The sequence below is a fragment of the Pezoporus occidentalis genome, unplaced genomic scaffold (assembly GCF_034315485.1).
Source record: "Pezoporus occidentalis ecotype Australia unplaced genomic scaffold, CSIRO_AGI_Poc_V1 ctg4, whole genome shotgun sequence".
In the NCBI taxonomy this organism is placed as follows: domain Eukaryota; kingdom Metazoa; phylum Chordata; class Aves; order Psittaciformes; family Psittacidae; genus Pezoporus; species Pezoporus occidentalis.
Window position 1 is genome coordinate 19,352,200 of NW_026915724.1, and position 17,378 is coordinate 19,369,577.

General features: G+C 38.3%; 1 protein-coding gene across 1 annotated transcript; it reads right to left on the minus strand.

The window, feature by feature from the left end:
• Positions 1-309: 309 nt before the first annotated feature.
• METTL4 (methyltransferase 4, N6-adenosine) lies at positions 310-17,318 on the minus strand. The gene is made up of 9 exons (XM_062632888.1): positions 17,241-17,318; positions 16,103-16,611; positions 15,307-15,369; positions 12,502-12,868; positions 10,474-10,540; positions 8,501-8,675; positions 8,184-8,290; positions 7,471-7,559; positions 310-664 (listed from the first exon to the last, which is right to left on the minus strand). The coding sequence occupies exons 2-9, from the start codon at positions 16,529-16,531 to the stop codon at positions 519-521; spliced, it is 1,443 nt and encodes a 480-aa protein (XP_062488872.1). The 5' UTR covers positions 16,532-16,611; positions 17,241-17,318; the 3' UTR covers positions 310-518.
• Positions 17,319-17,378: the final 60 nt, after the last annotated feature.

Here is a 17,378-nt window from a genome sequence, read left to right on the forward strand (position 1 = left end):
AATACAGTCAATCAACAATTCATTTGCCAATTAACACAAGCACTGCTCCTTTTATTTCCCTGAGATAGACAAACATGTAGGATACAGTGCCTTCATTTATTTCAGTTTCAAATCCACTGTTCTATAAAAACAATCTTCTTTAAGGAAGCATTATGTAATTCAGAACTTCTATTGCCAATGTTTAAAAATAATACATCATTCTTTAAAAATAATACAGGTGCAACACTGTAGTGCTTATGATACTTAGATTTGATAGCTGCAGTAAGAACACCTCAAAATATCCTTCCTTTCTTAAGGTTCGAAAAAATCAGTGTTTAAATATCTCAAGATAATCAAAATAAAGGACCAGTTCATACAAATGGAGATAGCATTTAACAGATACCCTATCACTTCAAGAATTTTAACCGAAGTACAATTGGTTTTATTTCTGCTACCTTCTGAGTGCACCATCACTAATAGAGGCAAGTTTGGGAGCCTCCTGAGGTGTGGAATTTCAGAACAAAGCTACAAGACCCAACTCAGTTTTCATTTCGCAGAACAGTAAAATAATCCATGTGCTGAAACTTCAAAACCTCGTTTCCCCAACTGGTCCAGCCAGGCTGTAGGTTGCGAGCAAACAACTCCAAGCATTCCACATCTGGCTTGAGAAACTCTGCCAGAACCCCTGTGCAAGATAAGAAACAGAAGAAGAAAACAACAGTGACAAAGGTACAAATAACAACAGCAAACAAAAACTTCTCTGCGCAGTTAGTGGATGAAAAACTGAGCGGTTTATTACAAAAGGAAGAGACAGCAAATTAATTTCAGGGGTTTCATCAAACAGCTAGACTATTTATAGTGAGAAAGTAATTTTAAGTAAGTGCCCTTGAGATTCTGAACAACACTGTCAAGGCCTTCAATAGCCTTGATTTATTTGCTTTCATTTAGGGAAAGGGAATGAGGATTTATTTCAGCCTCTACATTGATGAGTTCTGAATTTTTCACTAATATCAACCAAACACTTCCTAAAGACTCACTTTGCTCCTACAACACAGGGCAATGTTTATTAAAATAAATAAATAAATAAAGCCTTTCCTTAATTAAGATCACTCTTTTCCTCCACATCTTGAAGGGGACAGAAGCATGTCTTTTTGTTTTTAATGACAACTGAAGAAACACCAGTTAAATAAGAATAGCAATAAAAGGACGATAAAAATGCAGGGACTTCGTTTTCCCCAACACCAGCCTGGCAATTGAAGAAATATTTATATAACTGTGTTCTTTTATTCAGGAACATAAATTTTAAATTTCTTCTACAGCTGGGCATTTTTACTGCTTAAATCCAAGTAATCCAGATGCCTGTCACCAATTGTGTCACTGATTATAACTGCTATTCTTGGACTGACAGAAAAAGATCTTGCATTTTGCCCAAAAAGTATTACTGCAAACAGCTTACTGTTAAACATGTTATATGTCATAAAGAACCATTCAGGTTCGTGTCTGGGTCAAACAAATTTTCAACTAGGTTTCAGGAAACCTAGTATCTACAAAGATATTATGCATAAAAACATGCCTGGGAAAAGCAAAGGTTTAAGGAGTACCCAACACAGAGAGGGCAGAAAGGCTAAAAAAAATAACTCTACTAAAAATTACATGTTAAGTTCTTATTTTTGTTCCTGAGGACAAAAGAAGAAAAACTAAATGAAAACATTTTCTATTCCAAAGGGTCTCTTGGTCATTTATCAGATCTCCCAGTGGTTTCTGAATTTCCACAGCTTAAAAATATGGTTCATAAATCCAACATTATGTTGCTTGACTCAGTCTCTTCAGATATGATCACTGCAGAAAGCAAAAACACTTCCAATCAGCATACATCAAAGTAGAAGATGGAATGTTTTTTTTTTTTTTTTTTTTTTTGGTGCAATCCAAGCTCTGACTTTTTGTATCAAATCTGCCAGTCACAGATACCCTGTGTGAAACCCAAGCTGATCTTGTCAAGGACTGCTCCTATTGCAGAAATACAAGCATCCACTTTATTTTATAGCCAACCCCAGATGTATTCCCTACCTACATGGTTACCTCTTCCAAGACTTCAATCCATTCAAAACTTTTTTTTTCTTTAAGTATTTTGTAATGGATGTTTCTGGACTTTCTTGTATTTTGGCATGGCACATACATGTAGTCTCCTTCCCCCCAGTCTTCAACAAATGTCAAACAAATGTGTCAGATGGGTTATCATTAAGGCAGCTTTTATTCTAAAAAATACTACTACCAACAGGAACCTTACTCTAAAAACCTGCTCCTTTTCAAGGCAAGCTAAAATGTTTAAACAAATCTAACATTTGCAGAGAACAGTCTGGGAAATATAGAGGAAAATCTACATTTTGACAGAAAACTTGCTGCACTGAACATTGGTGTCACAGGAGTTCATCTAATTAGACACTACTTATGAGTAGCTGCTTTTATACCATTTTGGAAAACCACCATATATCTAAAAAAAAAAAAAGGGGGGGTAAAATTTATTGTTCTTTTTCCATGCTCTGTTTAGTTAAGGATTTCTTGTGTACACTTTCCTGCCAACATGATCAGAGGGCTGGAGCACCTCTCCTATGAAGACAGGCTGAGAGAGTTGGGGTTGTTTAACCTGGAGAAGAGAAAGCTTCAGGAAGAACTTATTGAAGCCTTTCAATGTTTAAAGGGGGCTTATAAGAAAGATGGGGAGAGACTTCCTTGTAGGGCCTGTTGTGATAGGACAAGGGGTAATTAGTTTAAACTAAAAGAGGACAGAAGGATGTGGACCTCTTAGAGCAAGTCCAGAGGAAGGCCACAAAGATGATCAGAACCTCCACTATGAAGACAGGGTGAGAGAACTGTTCAGCCGAGAGAAGAGATGGCTCCGGGGACACAGCAAAGCAGCCTTCCAGTACCTGAAGGGGGCCTACAGGAAAGCTCAAGATGGACTTTTTACTAGGACATGTAGTGATAGGGGGATGGCTTTAAGCTGAAAGTCAGGAAATTTAGGTTAGATAGAAGGAATAAGAAATAGGTTGCCCAGAGAAGTTATGGCTGCCCCATCCCTGGAAGTGCTCAAGACCAGGTTGGATGGGGTTCTGAGCACCCTCATCTAGTTGAAGATGTCCCTGCTCACTGCAGGGGGGCTGGACTGAATGACCTGTAAAGGTTCCTTCCACCCCAAACCATTCTGTGATTCTATGACTAACAAAGGTATTCCAAAAGTTTATTTTCTTGATTATTTAAGAAAGCCCATGTTGTAAGAGGTTGCACTTTTTCCACAAAAGATAAGGCAGAGACTGTGCAAAGCAAAGCTCCAAAGCTTTCAATAAGCTCTGTTTGCAGATCCTGACATCTGCAGAATATCTTCTTTTTATCCTAATGGGCATAAAGTCTTGCAGAGCTTACTGCAGTCCAGCTTTATGACCTTTTTCCCACTCCATACAAACCCAAAATAGAACCATTTTACTTTTTACATAGGCGTCTAAGTAAAAGAAGCAATTAGGTGACATAATTTCATTAAGAGCACATTAGTAATGTTGACACTTGTTCTTAAAACGTATAACTAAAAATATCATCACAGCACTAAGGCCAGTAATCAAAAGCAGTTTTACTAAGCACTAAAGACTAAGAGAACAAATTTTAAAAGCACACTTAAGAGATCCAACCAACCTCAAAGTTTGGTTTGCCATAAAGGAAAAAAGACGTAGCCAATAAATGGGTCAGTGCAGCAGAAGCAGGAAGGTTGTGCCAAACCATCAATTTGGTCGTAGAATTTAAAAAGGAAGTCCCAAGAATCTCCCCCTTTCTCTCTTGCTGTCAGAGGTTTTTTTTTAAATCGGCGTTTTTTTAAAAACAGACATTACATATAAAGCAAGATTACATTACAATATGATTTCTCATTGCTAGGTTGTAGGTATTTACATAATCACATCAGGCAGTAACTTGCACTGCAGTGGAAATTACCAAATCAAGAGGACAATAACATGGCTGTATTTGGTTGGAATAAAATCTCATTACATTGGTTTCCTTAAGACAGGAAAAGTCAGCATTCAAGTTACAAATCATAGCTTCATTGTTAGGCTTGTCATGTATCTGACTTGCAGCCCTTAAGCAAACTGTGGAGTTTTTTTCCTCTGAAAACAGGTTAGAGGATCTACATCAGCAGAAAGATGAAATACTAAAATTCCTCTACCATAGGAATAGATCCACACAATTAATTCTATCCACTTACAGATATCACTGGCAATAAACAGCTTAAATAGACAATAAATAGATTATTTTATATCACTTGTAGGTGTCATAAACCCTATGACAGCAACTCAGGCAGCTATACTGGGCATCTAATGCCATCAGACACAAGAAGCTACCTCAAAGCTGACTGGCAGATGTAACACCGGTCTTTCAGAAAACCCACTTCCTTCTGAAGCACAATCTAGAGGTCAAGGCAGGATACCTGCCATACCTGCCTGCTCTTAATCCTAAATATGCATTGAAGATGCATGCTGCTTTTTTAAACATCTCTGAAATAAGAACAGTTTCCCCTTATCTTTGAATTACCTAAATAGCAAGTTCTTCATGGCAAATTGGATACATGAAGTGAAAACAACTGTCAGCTTTCCACTGTCTGATTTGTGAGTCATGCAAAGCACAAAGCACATGATTGAACTGATTTCACAGTAAGCCTTCAAAAGAGTTCGCAATGTATAGGTCTTTATTGCTCAGTTTGTCTAATCCATGAACAGAGTAGGACAAGAAAAAGAGCTGAAACTCAGCACAAAAATGGTTATACATCTCAGCATCTTTCCTGAGCTTCAATTTAAAGCTAGATGTTGATGCACCTATCAACTGTAGTCTAACAGTAAGGCTTCACAAGGTACGTAAACAAACAAAAAGCATTGACTTGGTTTTGCTTCCAAGAGCACTTTTATAATATGGCCTTACAAGCCAGGGCTTCTACAGCAGGAGGGAGTTCCCAAGATTTCCCATTGCACTCTTGTGCTGGAGATACGCAAGGTGACTAGAGCAGAGCCGAGAATTAATTCGAATTTTAGGCATACATCTATATAACAGCATTAGTTTCTAACAATAAGCCTACATGCTTAAAAACTGGAGGAAAAAATAGCTATAATAAGAAGAATCTATAAAACAGGAAAAAGAAAAAAAGGTGTTTGAAGCTTTACATTCTTTCACATCATCTCTGTAACAGAATACCTTCTGTATCTTCTGTGAGTAACATTGTATTGAATTAGAAAGAAAACCTGCTGTTATTTGTATCAAAACCAGGAGTAATAAAGTTTCATTTTAACATATTTGCATAAAGAAGCTTAAGTACATTTACAATGACATATTAAAGCCCTAAGCACTGAACTCAGCACATGTATCACCAAACACCCCCACAGTCACAATTTCATGGTTAAATGCACTGTAGGAACCCAAGCATCTCTTTTTGATGGCTTACTTTAATTTACATCTTTCTCTTCCTCCAGAGAGATAGACTGTTATAATCAGTCATGAGTGGCTACATATGTACCAGCATACAACCTTTAGAGTAGTAATAAGAAATACAAGTGCCAGACAGCATCAGTAAATACTAATTTTTTTGGCTTTGTTACTACTTAAACAAAGCATAAAGAATGTGTGTGACTCATCAAGTGTCCCTCTCCCCCACTGCCAAATCTCCGCTTCTGTTCAAATTGCTTCTGAACCACTCTAGGATGTAGCTCAGCTGCTCTCTACTGGCCACTTGAGAATACTGCCGGGTCCTGAAAGCATTACCCCGTTGCAACGTTGAAGTCAAAGCATCAGCGATTAGTTTTTGCCTTACAGTCTACCTTTTCATTCCATACCCATGTTCTGAATGGCGCTGCCAAAACTGTAAAATACATGTGGGTTTTATAAAACATTTGTAAAAACCTTGATATTGCTCAACAGCAAATTCCTTTTTTCAAACAGAAACATAAATGCTGCATGATGGTATCGAATTTCAGCATTCAAGTGAAGACTGAAGACAAACATAAATTAGCACAATTTCTTTCAAAACCCATTAAGGATTATAATTTATAAAGGATACTCCCAATATGGTTTCTAGATTCTGCCCTATGAGAGAATTGTTCTGCTCTGGCACTAGAATTCTCTAAAATGCATACAAGCTGCTGTCTTGCACCCCTGGATACCTTACAAGCTTCCTGTTTGTGTCCAAGAGGGCTGCTAAGCATTAGTTTTCTGAAGAAGCCCCAGGTGGCTGCCTCACAAATCACTACCCAGCCATTCATTACCTTAAATCAACAAAGATACTTCCTGTTATAGCCCTAATGCTTAAAGATGTAACTTCAGAACTGCAAAAAGATCCTCCTAGAATTGCCTTTTATTATTTTATCTAATCAAAGTACATCTTCTACTAGTTTGAACAGGTACATACGTATGTTAATTTAATAAATACAAGCCCAAAATACAAATTCTAGAGCCTTCCCAAACATGTAACAACTGTCCAGATCAGCTTCCTAATTGAAGCTGCTCTGTTCCTTGAGAACAGAAAAAGGAAAGCATGTCAGTGAAACAAACTGTGATGCCTGCCCTATCAGTAGAATTATGCAGCTGTTCTACCTGCGTTTTCTGATGTGATTACATAGCACTATGTGCACCTGGAATATTTGCAGATTCGTCCTGAGTTCTCCTCTTACGGAAGGACAGAACCATTTTTGATATATTTAATACTCTATGATGATGGAAGAAGTACCATTGCTATTGATGAAGTTAGTCAGAGTGTTCCAGAAAAATGTGCAAAACGTAATGTATCACACAAAAAACTTAAAATTCTTTGAACTAAACTCTGAAAAGTTGAATTCACACCCACACTAACTGGCTGAAATCACTGCATCAATTTCAGTAAATTAAATACAGCTCCTCAGAAATAAGCAGGGCATGCCTTATTTGCCATATATTGTTAACAGCTTTTAAATAATTAAGTTTTTGGATTTAAAGGCACAACTGTACCACAGGGGTATAAGCAACTTGTGCAGAAATAAAAACATTTCTTTCAGGATGACATAATAAAGAAAGAGATTTCTGCTTTATTAACTAAGTAGAAGATATCCTATTTACATATACCCGAAGTCATTGTGTCTATCCCCCCACAATGTACTTTAGGTCATATGGCATAACTTCACACATAATCTATAAACTGTTCCTGCAGCATTTAAAAAAAAATATTTAAAAATGCTATTTTTTTTTGCATGTCTACCCAAAATATCCACACAACAATGTCTCAAGTTCTACTTCTCATATTGATCTTTAGAGACCAAGACTTAGGTGCCTGAACATTTTCAGAAATGTTGAGGAACCACAAGTCCTGTTGAGCAGAATTACTTGGCATATTAGAAATTAAGGCGCTTCATATAAAAGATACCTCATCCTAGGTACATCATTTCAGACATCCAATCCCAATGCTCTAGAAAAACATTACAAAACAAAACGTACCAGTAAGAGGGGGTTTATGTGAATGCAGACTGCAGGGTATGCTGACAATTAACTTATGTTCTGGAACTGGGAGTACATCTTCAGATTTCCTGCTGTATAAGTCAGAACAAGAAAAGAAGTGTGAGAATGAATATCACTGAATGTGATGCTCCAGCTTCAGATGGGAGCTAAGACACAGAATGTTCATTCGCAGTCAAACTTCAGATAAGTCTGAGGGAAATTAAATGTTGCTCTGCCGTAATATACGTTTAGGACAGTTTATGAAATCACTGAGGCTTTATTCAATACACGGTTAACAAAAAGCCAGCAAAGACATTGAGAACAAACAATGCAGTTCTGTGTATTTTCATGCGTAGAAAAACATCAGCATCTCCAAAATGGCATCAGCTTATGCCAAGGACTCACAGTCCAAGAGAACCTGTTAGCAAAGGAAGCCCTGTCCACAAGGCTTTTATCTCAGCCAACTCCCCAACACAGACTGATGTAAGGAACAAAAGGTTTCCATCCTTCAGTATTACTAAAGCACTCTCTTACCCCAAAACTAATAATGCTATTTTTAGTTCCACAAAGATGATGCCAAAAGACTTTGGGACATTACACTGTATTATGAACAAGTGAGATAGAGATACATATATATACATTATATATATATATGTATTAAGAGAATCCTAGCAGCCTCAAAAATCACATTTACCATAAATATCCTGGCATACCTTGAGGTTTCTTTTGCGTCTCCTTGAACTCTCCCCAGTACAAGAACTTCATAGGGCTTTTTGTGTAAAGAATCCAAAGGAAATACAAATTCTCCAGCTCCAGTAATCTGTCACAAAGGAATTAAAAATAGACAGTGAAAGATTTTTGTATCAATTCCTTTGAGATATTTTTCTTTGATCATAAGGAAGATACTGATGATACCACACTTCTCAAATATGAAAGCACATGGAAGTAAACAGACAAATCATAATATAAAGTGTCACAGTGCAAGCCCTCTCAGTCTCCAAGAAAGCAACAAAACAAATTGAGAACTTACTTTTACCCAGTGCCACTCAGCAAGTGTTTTCACAGACCAATGAGGATAAAGTTCATCCTTAACAAAATGCAAGTGCTTCTGTCTATTAGTCACCCATGTGACTACAAGACAATTTGGAGCAGCTAATGCTGGTACAGGAATCTGCTTTATTTGACATGAAGACAAGTAGCTGTATCTGTGTGCCAATACAGTGAGAAAACAAGTTAGCATATACCGAATACAAAAACTGCAAAGCAACACAAACGGATGAAGAAATTAGCCGAGGCATCTCAAGACCCATCGCCTGACAACACACGATAAAATGGATCAAGGCTGACACCCAGTGGCCAAATTTGATACTGGGATTCTGATACAAAATAATCAGTGCATATGCCTTTTACTGAGCAGAACCTTTAGCTACATTCTTCTACTATTCCCCAAAATAAAGTATTATGAGTTGTGACTCTGAAGATACCTAAAAACCCACGTTTAAGAAATACCATATGTAATTCAATACTCTCATCTTCACACCAGTGAAAAGCAGCTCTTTAGTCAATGTAACATTACTCACTTTTCGTAATAATTTCTCTTTTTAACAAAAATGACAAGTGAGTCATTTACAAGTGCAAGGGCAACACTAATTTGACTGGCAAGTTAAAAGGTCAGAAAGAGTAATCACTTCTCCAATTATTTGCAGAAATTATTCATTATTTCTAAGTTACCATTAAAGATAAAAGTTGCCTAGGTTATTCAGAACAATTCTGCACATTTATGAGCTAACGATATGCTACATCAGTGTGCTATCCAGATCCTGTCTTGCTCTACCACTTTCATCATGATGCTATTCTACACTAATAGTGATGCTACAATTCTTGGAACCTATATGTTGAAGTATCAAAAACATGGGCACACTGCCTACTGGAATCAACACCTATCGCCTGAGTGCCCCAGATCCCTGTACAATGGAACAGTGAGAACAACAGCAAGAAACAGGTAACAAGGACAAAATCCAAAACAATTCAACTGCCCAGAAATAACAATATTCGCAACAAATGCAAAATGCAAAACAAAGATTAGCTGTCAACAAGGTAGCTAACAGCAGTGATAGCTCTTTACAGCTTTTGCCAGAGTCTTGCTGACTAATTCATGCTTGTGAATAACTACAATTTTCCTCTGAGTAACTTACATAGTTAAGAAAAACACCTGGATGAGTTTAACTCCAAGTTACTGGAGGTTTCTATAGAGCTTTCCAAGTAAACCTACCAATCAGTCTCTGCACGTTCAAATTATGTCTTCATAACAAGCTTCAAAAGCTACAGTAGACATTCTTGTAAGGCTGTATTTCTTGCCTGCCCTTCTTTCACATAGATACAATTCTGCGGTAATCAAGAGAGCTCTACTGGCATAAGCCTGATGTTACTCAGTAGAAAAGGAAGGCTATAAAAATTTTAAGTTAATGACTTCATAAACTGCACTACTCAGAAAGTTCCTACTGCACTTGAGGATTTTACTGCTGCATTATCACTTTCTTCTACCCATCAGACTGAAGCTCAAACAACAACTCAAATTAACAAAAAAAAAAAAAAAGTAAGACTTCTAAATAGAACCTCAGTCCTGGAAATACACATTTATCTAGCTTTATGCCCACTGAAGTAGCCCTAATATTTTCACATGATCTGCATGATCAATCTGCATGATCTGGGCCTTAGAAAACAGTGGACCCAGACTTTCCTTGTAAATCTCAGGGGCTAACATTCTCCCACTAGTTAGGTAATTTAACAGCTATACCCTTGCAAATACTTTGTATACAAAATATCCAAGCCATTTCAGTGAAGTCCCCAAGATGTTTCATAGACTTGAAGGTAGGCATACTCCAAAATATTTGCTAGTTTAAGCTATAGTCTCACAGTTATTAGTCTTGAATTGCGTCAGTATATTAAAATGTTAATCACCCTTTGTAAGCTAAGATGACAAAGTTTTACTATAAAATTTACCTGCTGCTCCTTTTAACAGACTTGTTCTCCCATGGTGGATCAATCACGATTACATCATACTTCTTGTCTGGAAAGTAAAATAAAAATTAAAAGAAAAAAAAAGACAGTAAACTAGTTTTAAAATAGATCTACCAGTTAAAACTGATATGCAATAAAATTGCAAGTTTCTTCTGATCCTTCCAAATAAGAAGTTTCTTATTTGGAACAAGCTTCTAGCATGCTTGTTTTAATTCTGATAATCATATACTTCAGAAATGTTTAGGCTGATTACCTAAGGAAAGGATGTTTATGTGATCTGTGTCAGATCCCTCCAAGAAATTTGGAGCATCTTGGGAACTCTTCTATCAGTTTTCATTCTGAGAGTGCAAGTCTCAAAAGATTAAAATTTCTCAGTTTCCTTACAGAAGTTATGTAATAAGGCATCCAGCTGAGTGAAAGGCTGTATCCCTGAACGCAAGATTCCTGTCCTGTTTGATCTTTCAACAGGCCAACTAGGTCATGTAGAGCTTCAAACCAGCTCCAGAAAACTGTTTTGCACTGCTGGAGATCAAGAGAGACAGAGAGCTAGACCCAGTGTATGAAATGGAAATTAATGGACAAGAGGAAGAGAACTGAGGGAGTTTTCATGGGAGAAACTGTGTTTACTTTAGTTGGAGGACAGAAGATACAGGACACATCCATGAAAAAAAGGGACTCTCCAATTTTATTTCATCCACAGAACATATTAGTTCCTTCATTGAGTCTGATACTAATTATCTAAACAGCTAGTAAGAACAACACTTTTATATTTCATGTCCAATAAGTATGATTTCTACATCTTATCCCTTTATTAACATTGGAGATGCCATTTTGACAGCGCACTGACCAGAACTACTTTTGGTAGGTGAAAAGGAAGAAGAAAAATATTAATTAAAATGGACAGCAGATATCCTCAAAAAATAAAAAAATCTAAAGTCATGGCATTAGAGGGTAGAGCAGTAATCCCCTGGTCTTGCTCACAGGGCAAGATCTTTCCTATGAGACAGTCTGATGAAGCTTAGCTACTGCTAATAATTATAAAGGCCAAACTGAAAGCTAGTGGAATGGTGATGTACAGCGAAGACTGCTGCACGTTGTTAGCTTAAGGCTTTCTGCACTGCCCATTAAGGCTGGGGATACTGGCTTGGATACCTCTGGATTTACTTTTACAAAGGAGTTTCTAATTCTAAAATCACACCATTTCCCTGTTACTGATTTGGCTTATGCCAAATTCATCTTTCAGTATTGTCAGCTGTGAAATGTAGCAGCTAAGAAGTCAACTCATGTTGGCTACTCACAGTCCAGCTGGATGCAGCAGCCTCTCAAACTGTTGTCTTCTCTGGGGGACACTGAGGCTGGTTTCAAAATCAGTTCATGCAAATCAATTTGGGTGACATGGTTTAGTGTGAGGTGTCCTTGACCATGGCAAGGGGGTTAGGACTAGATGAGCTTAAGGTCCTTTCCAACCCTAACTATTCTATGATTCTATGAGTCTAAATCTAAATAGCCCCTGCTGCTGAATAGGATGAATGTGTAAGGGAACCGTTGCTTTAAGGTGCACAGTCTCATCCCTCTCCCATGGTCTAATCTAGCTAAAATCAAAGACCCACCACAGCAGCAGCATCCATTTATCTATTAAATTTATCTGTTAAAGCCTCACCCTGGGGATAGGGACCCAGTAGCACAGCCAGTCAATTTAATGCATCTACATGACTTCCGTATTGACAGTGGCTCAGAACATGCTCAAACTGTTGTAATTTGGCTGAGATTTTTTAAAGGAGGCTCCTGGAGATAGATAATCCTCCCATGTCATGAGCCCCTAACCACTTAAGATTCCTTTGAAAACCCTAACCTATTTGCACAAACCACTTCGAAAGTTTGCAGCGGCATTTCTTATCAGTATGATGCTGTATATTACAATTTGTTCATTGAGCCATTAGCCATCTTAACACTAACTGCCCTTCTCAGGCAGTTGGAAAGTTGTAAATTCTAATGCCTAAAGATACTTACAGTTCAGCAGAGGCTGTAAACATGAAATGTCAGACAAAAGGAAACTGCTTTTTGGTGGCACCAAGTACTTCTGCCCCATTAGCTCAACTATCTTTGCACAGTTTGAGCTGTTTTCCGTAACACATGACAGCGGGTCCCACTCTGGAATGGAGGTTTCATCATCTAGCACATGTACAGCTTGATGGTCACTTTCATTCACAGCTGTAAGCTGCTTTGCCATTTCACATAATTCAGCCAACCCACAGCCAATGTGTCCAGGAACAGCATTCTTCCTGCAACTGGGTTCTGCAATAGTGCGGTGGAGAAAACCACTTTTGAGTCCTTCTTGGACTAAATGCAATGTGCCTTCCCAAATGAGCTTCCTGACCTGTGTGACCATAAAGAAAGAAGGGAAAAATAAATTATCTTTCACGTATCTACTTGATCAGGGAATGTGATAGAAATCAAAACATTTCCAATCTGCAGAGTGGGAAAAGGATCTTTGCCAAATACTGAGACCACTAACTCAAAAGGTCCAATAGTAATGATAATAAGGCCATGCTAACTTTTGCTGTTGGTTTGAGGGTTGTTTTAACAAAGTTACAACAATTAAAAGTCTGGAGAAAGAAAGAGTGAGATACTACAGAATAAAGTGTTTCACAGACAGAGGAAGAATATTATTGTTCCAAAAAAATATAACTTTCAAGGCAATGATCTGAAGCAAGTTAAAATTCTCATTTAATTTGAAGTTACTGTGCTCATAAACACATTTTTGAGAGGTAAGTTGGGATCAAAAAGTCAGTATTTTTTCACATTTTAATTCACTTTGAAAAACAATAGTTTATGCATTTTAAAAGTAATACAGAAGTACAATCAGCAAATAAAATTATAATAACTTGGTTTTGCAAATTTTCTAAGTAACATACCTCTCAAATAATCAGCCAGTGAGTCCAGCACAACAAAATTACTGGATCTATAAACAGTCTCATTCCCTTCATCACCTTCCCTTTCCAGAACCTTCCCTTAGAGACCTAGTTTATCCCCATGTCACTGAGCCTTTACGAGCTGTAATTATCAATGAGGCATTATTATTCACTTAGAAAAGCAACAGTCCCAGGTACAAATACTTATGATTTCTAAAGCTCCTGATTATGGAATGCTCAGCTTCACAAGACACTTTTATAAAATACCCTTTATTACAATACCCAAATTAATGGTGAGGAAATTTTAATTATTTCTTTAATAGCACTACCATATAGGTATCTGATGGGACAAAGCAGTAGCTTTTTAGTATCTAGGTTTGTGACAGGAAAAGTTCATACTGCTTTAACAAAATAAATGTCTATTTATAAATGCTACAAGTTGTACAGCTGAATTAATGCAGATAGCTTTTCTTTTACACTCATGTTAATTCACAGGTGGACAAAGCCTCTTAACTATCAAGCAGTAGTTTTAACAAATGGCTGCTGAAGGAATTTAACATCTTTTCTACTGTTTCCTATGTTGATTCTGACTAAAGTTCATAAATGGATTCAATGCATACTTACAGTGGCAGACACAAATTTGGGCTTTTTTTTTTTTTTTCAAATGATTCTGAAGATATGAGTCAGTACCAAAATAATCTGAATGGACTTGCAGAGCTACAACCTTTAACACAAGTACAGTAAAAACCAATACATTCTAATCTGAGAATAGTATCAGAGGCTGACTGGGACCACAGATTTTTCAAAACAGTGTCTTCTTTGCATATTCACTAAAAATCATTTGAAGTTACACAGGCCTCCAAGACATCAAGCTTCTCTTCATTGTTCCCTTATTCCTACTGTTGAAGGACTTTATTTTAGCTTAAAGATTTTCATACTTATAAACCTGCTTTTGATGTTGAACTTCTGCTTGCTCCTTTAAGGCCATTCCTGCACATGCATGGCTATTCACAACAACTACAGGACCTCTACACTGTACTATAGCAAACTGTACATGTTTATTATAAAACTTTTGCCATGTAAAAGAAGAAAAATTTAGTCATTTAAATATACTCCAAGAGGAACAGAATTAAACAAGAGGCCCAATATGACTAACACCTTTGATGCATTCTTGCCGCTTTCTGAAATAGTGTGAACTTCCTTTCTGACAAACATCATCTACAGATTACACTTCCAGGATTTACTAACACAGCTCAGTTTAATTCAGTTGTAACTTCACCAGTACATCACAGACATAAGACTAAATAGAGACCTGAATTCTAATCCATTCATGATACTTTAGTATTACAATGTAAAATGTTGGGGGGGGGGTGGGGCAAGAGAGGGGGAAGGGAATAAAATTTTTTCTCATTAGCAGAATGAGACATCTAGGAGTACATTTGGTCAGAGAAGCTTTGAATAACTTCAGCACACTGTCCTGATACACTAAAGGTGCATCAATCTTCAAACACACTATGCTGTTTATTTCAAATTAGTCACTTTCCGTTCAACTAATACACAACTTATCACTATCATATCATCGAATACTTATTCTATGGGTTGGAAAGCACCTTAAGATCACCTAGTTCCAATCCCCCTGCTATAACAGTAAAAGATACTTTGCGAATGCAGATTTCAGCTCTCTGAACTGTCTTAGTCGCAGCTAAGTCTAGTTCATTTCACATACATCTACACGGAAGACAGTTTCTGTAAGCCCTTATTCATTTAAGGACTAGAGAGTTGACCTTACCATTAGTGGAATAAGCTACAAGAACAGAACTTGTTTGCAACCACATGCTGCACTCTGTACATGCCCAAAGTCAGATGTCATGTGTCTGCAAATTATACTTCAGTTCAGACTTACCTTTGAATGGTATTGTAAAGCATCCAGTTCACCTTGGTTGAATACACATTTCCTTTTACGTTTCTGCACAAAGAGCAAACAATGAAAAAAAAATATTACTCCACAATGAAAGGAAAAAAATAATAAAATAGAAATGAATTACAGGCAGAAGAATTACATGTTTTTCTATCACAACTCCAATAAGCAAAAATACTATCTCAAAATACCTCATCTGCTGTAGGCGTTCTCAAGGTACATAAGCCTAAAGCTGTGCTATGTTACTCACGGCACTGGGATCTGAACATACCTAGCACATGCACAGTTCACATTCATACCTTCTTTGGGTCCATACTTGAAGGTATGGGCTTCAAGTGCAGCTTACCAGTAACAGAAGAAAATTAGTTACATCTTCCGGATTACATTTGTTGGTTTAGATCTGCCACACTTTTTTGTCCAACAGTACTGAGCAATCTACATACTTATAGTAAATTCATACTGTCCTTCCCTTCTTGTTAATCTGCACAATCTTGACACCTACCACAGTTTCAGCTCAAGTGCCTGACCACAGCCAACATCAGAAGATTTTGTGAGCAACACACTGCTTCTGCATCAAAGGATGCATATTACTGACATAAGGGACACAAGAATACCTTTGTGAGTGCTTGTGAGAGATTTTTTTCCATGCATCTTGAAATCTATGGCGGAAAAGTTCCTTATCTCCTACATAATCTCAGGAAACTGAAGTGTGCAAGACAGTGTTAGTGGTATGTTATTTACCAAGGGGTTACTGTAGCTTACTGTATTATGGAGAACATACCTTCCTAGCACTGACAACAGAATCTCCGACACCACTCTTGGTTTCTGCTTGGTGTTCCCCTCTGCTGCTGCTGGCCTTTAGTTCTGTGAGACTTGCCTCAGGGCACCCCTGCCACAGCTGCTCCTCAGGAGCTGCAGCTATATGGGGCTTAGAAACATCAAAGAATTCCTCTCGGAACGTGTATCTTGTTTTTGCTGGTTTACCTTCTGTTTCTATCGCATCTCCAAGACCAGGAACAGGACCATCACTTGAGGAAGTGGCAGCAAAGGTAGAAGTAGGATGACAATCTCTAGTAGATATGACAGAAGTATTGAGAGTGACACCATCAGGGTATGCAAAGGAGTCACAGATCTCATAGCCACACTGGTTGATGAAAGACAGATGATCCACAAGCCACCCAGCCGTCAGTCGATGTACCACGGACATCATGGCTCCTGTTTTCAAGAAGAAAAATCAACTCCTTGAAACTGTAGCTGGCAATCACATGTGCTTCCTGGCGCAAACTCCTCCTGTGGGAAGTTTTTACAGAGTTCACTTTTCAGAATTACCATTGTCTAATAATGCAGCACTTATCTCCTGACAGGCATTTCCATGCGCACTCAGCACATGGTGTAGGAACTTCTGCCTTTATCTGGTTTCCTAATTGTTGCTTCTGTTCTATCTTTATTCCACATTTTTACAGTTGACAAGTTTTTTAAAAAGTCCCTATGACTTTATACAGCACAATGAACTTGAAGATGACCCTCTTTTAACAAGTTAGAAAGCAGCAATAAGGCACAGCAGCTGCACAGACCAGGAATTCACACGGCAGCGCCCAGAGCAATAACACAAGCCCGGGGACAGCCGCCGCCCCAGCGCGACAGAGGCCGGGCCACAGTGCCCGTACCCGCGCGTACACTGGAACCGGGAGCTCGGTTTTGCCGGAACCCCCTCCTCGCCGCCACATCCCACCGCAGTTCGGCAGGACGAGCAGCCTGACAGCGCAGTTACCCTCCTTACCGCCGCTGGGTTGATGAAGCCGCTAAAGGCTCATTACGGCGGTGAGTAGAGAAGGGACTACCTTCCATTCTTGCCCCTCGCTGTACAGGGAGAAAAACACCAGAACTTATCACCGCACAGCAGCACCTCAGCCTCTTACCTTCACTGCTCCGCCACACCTGAGCGCCTCCATCTTGCTGTACGGCCACGACCTTTCCCCCTGAAGGCTTCCGAGGGAATCCGTCAGTGTGCGTGTGAGAGGCCAGTCAAACGGAAGTGACACACCACTCTCCATGTC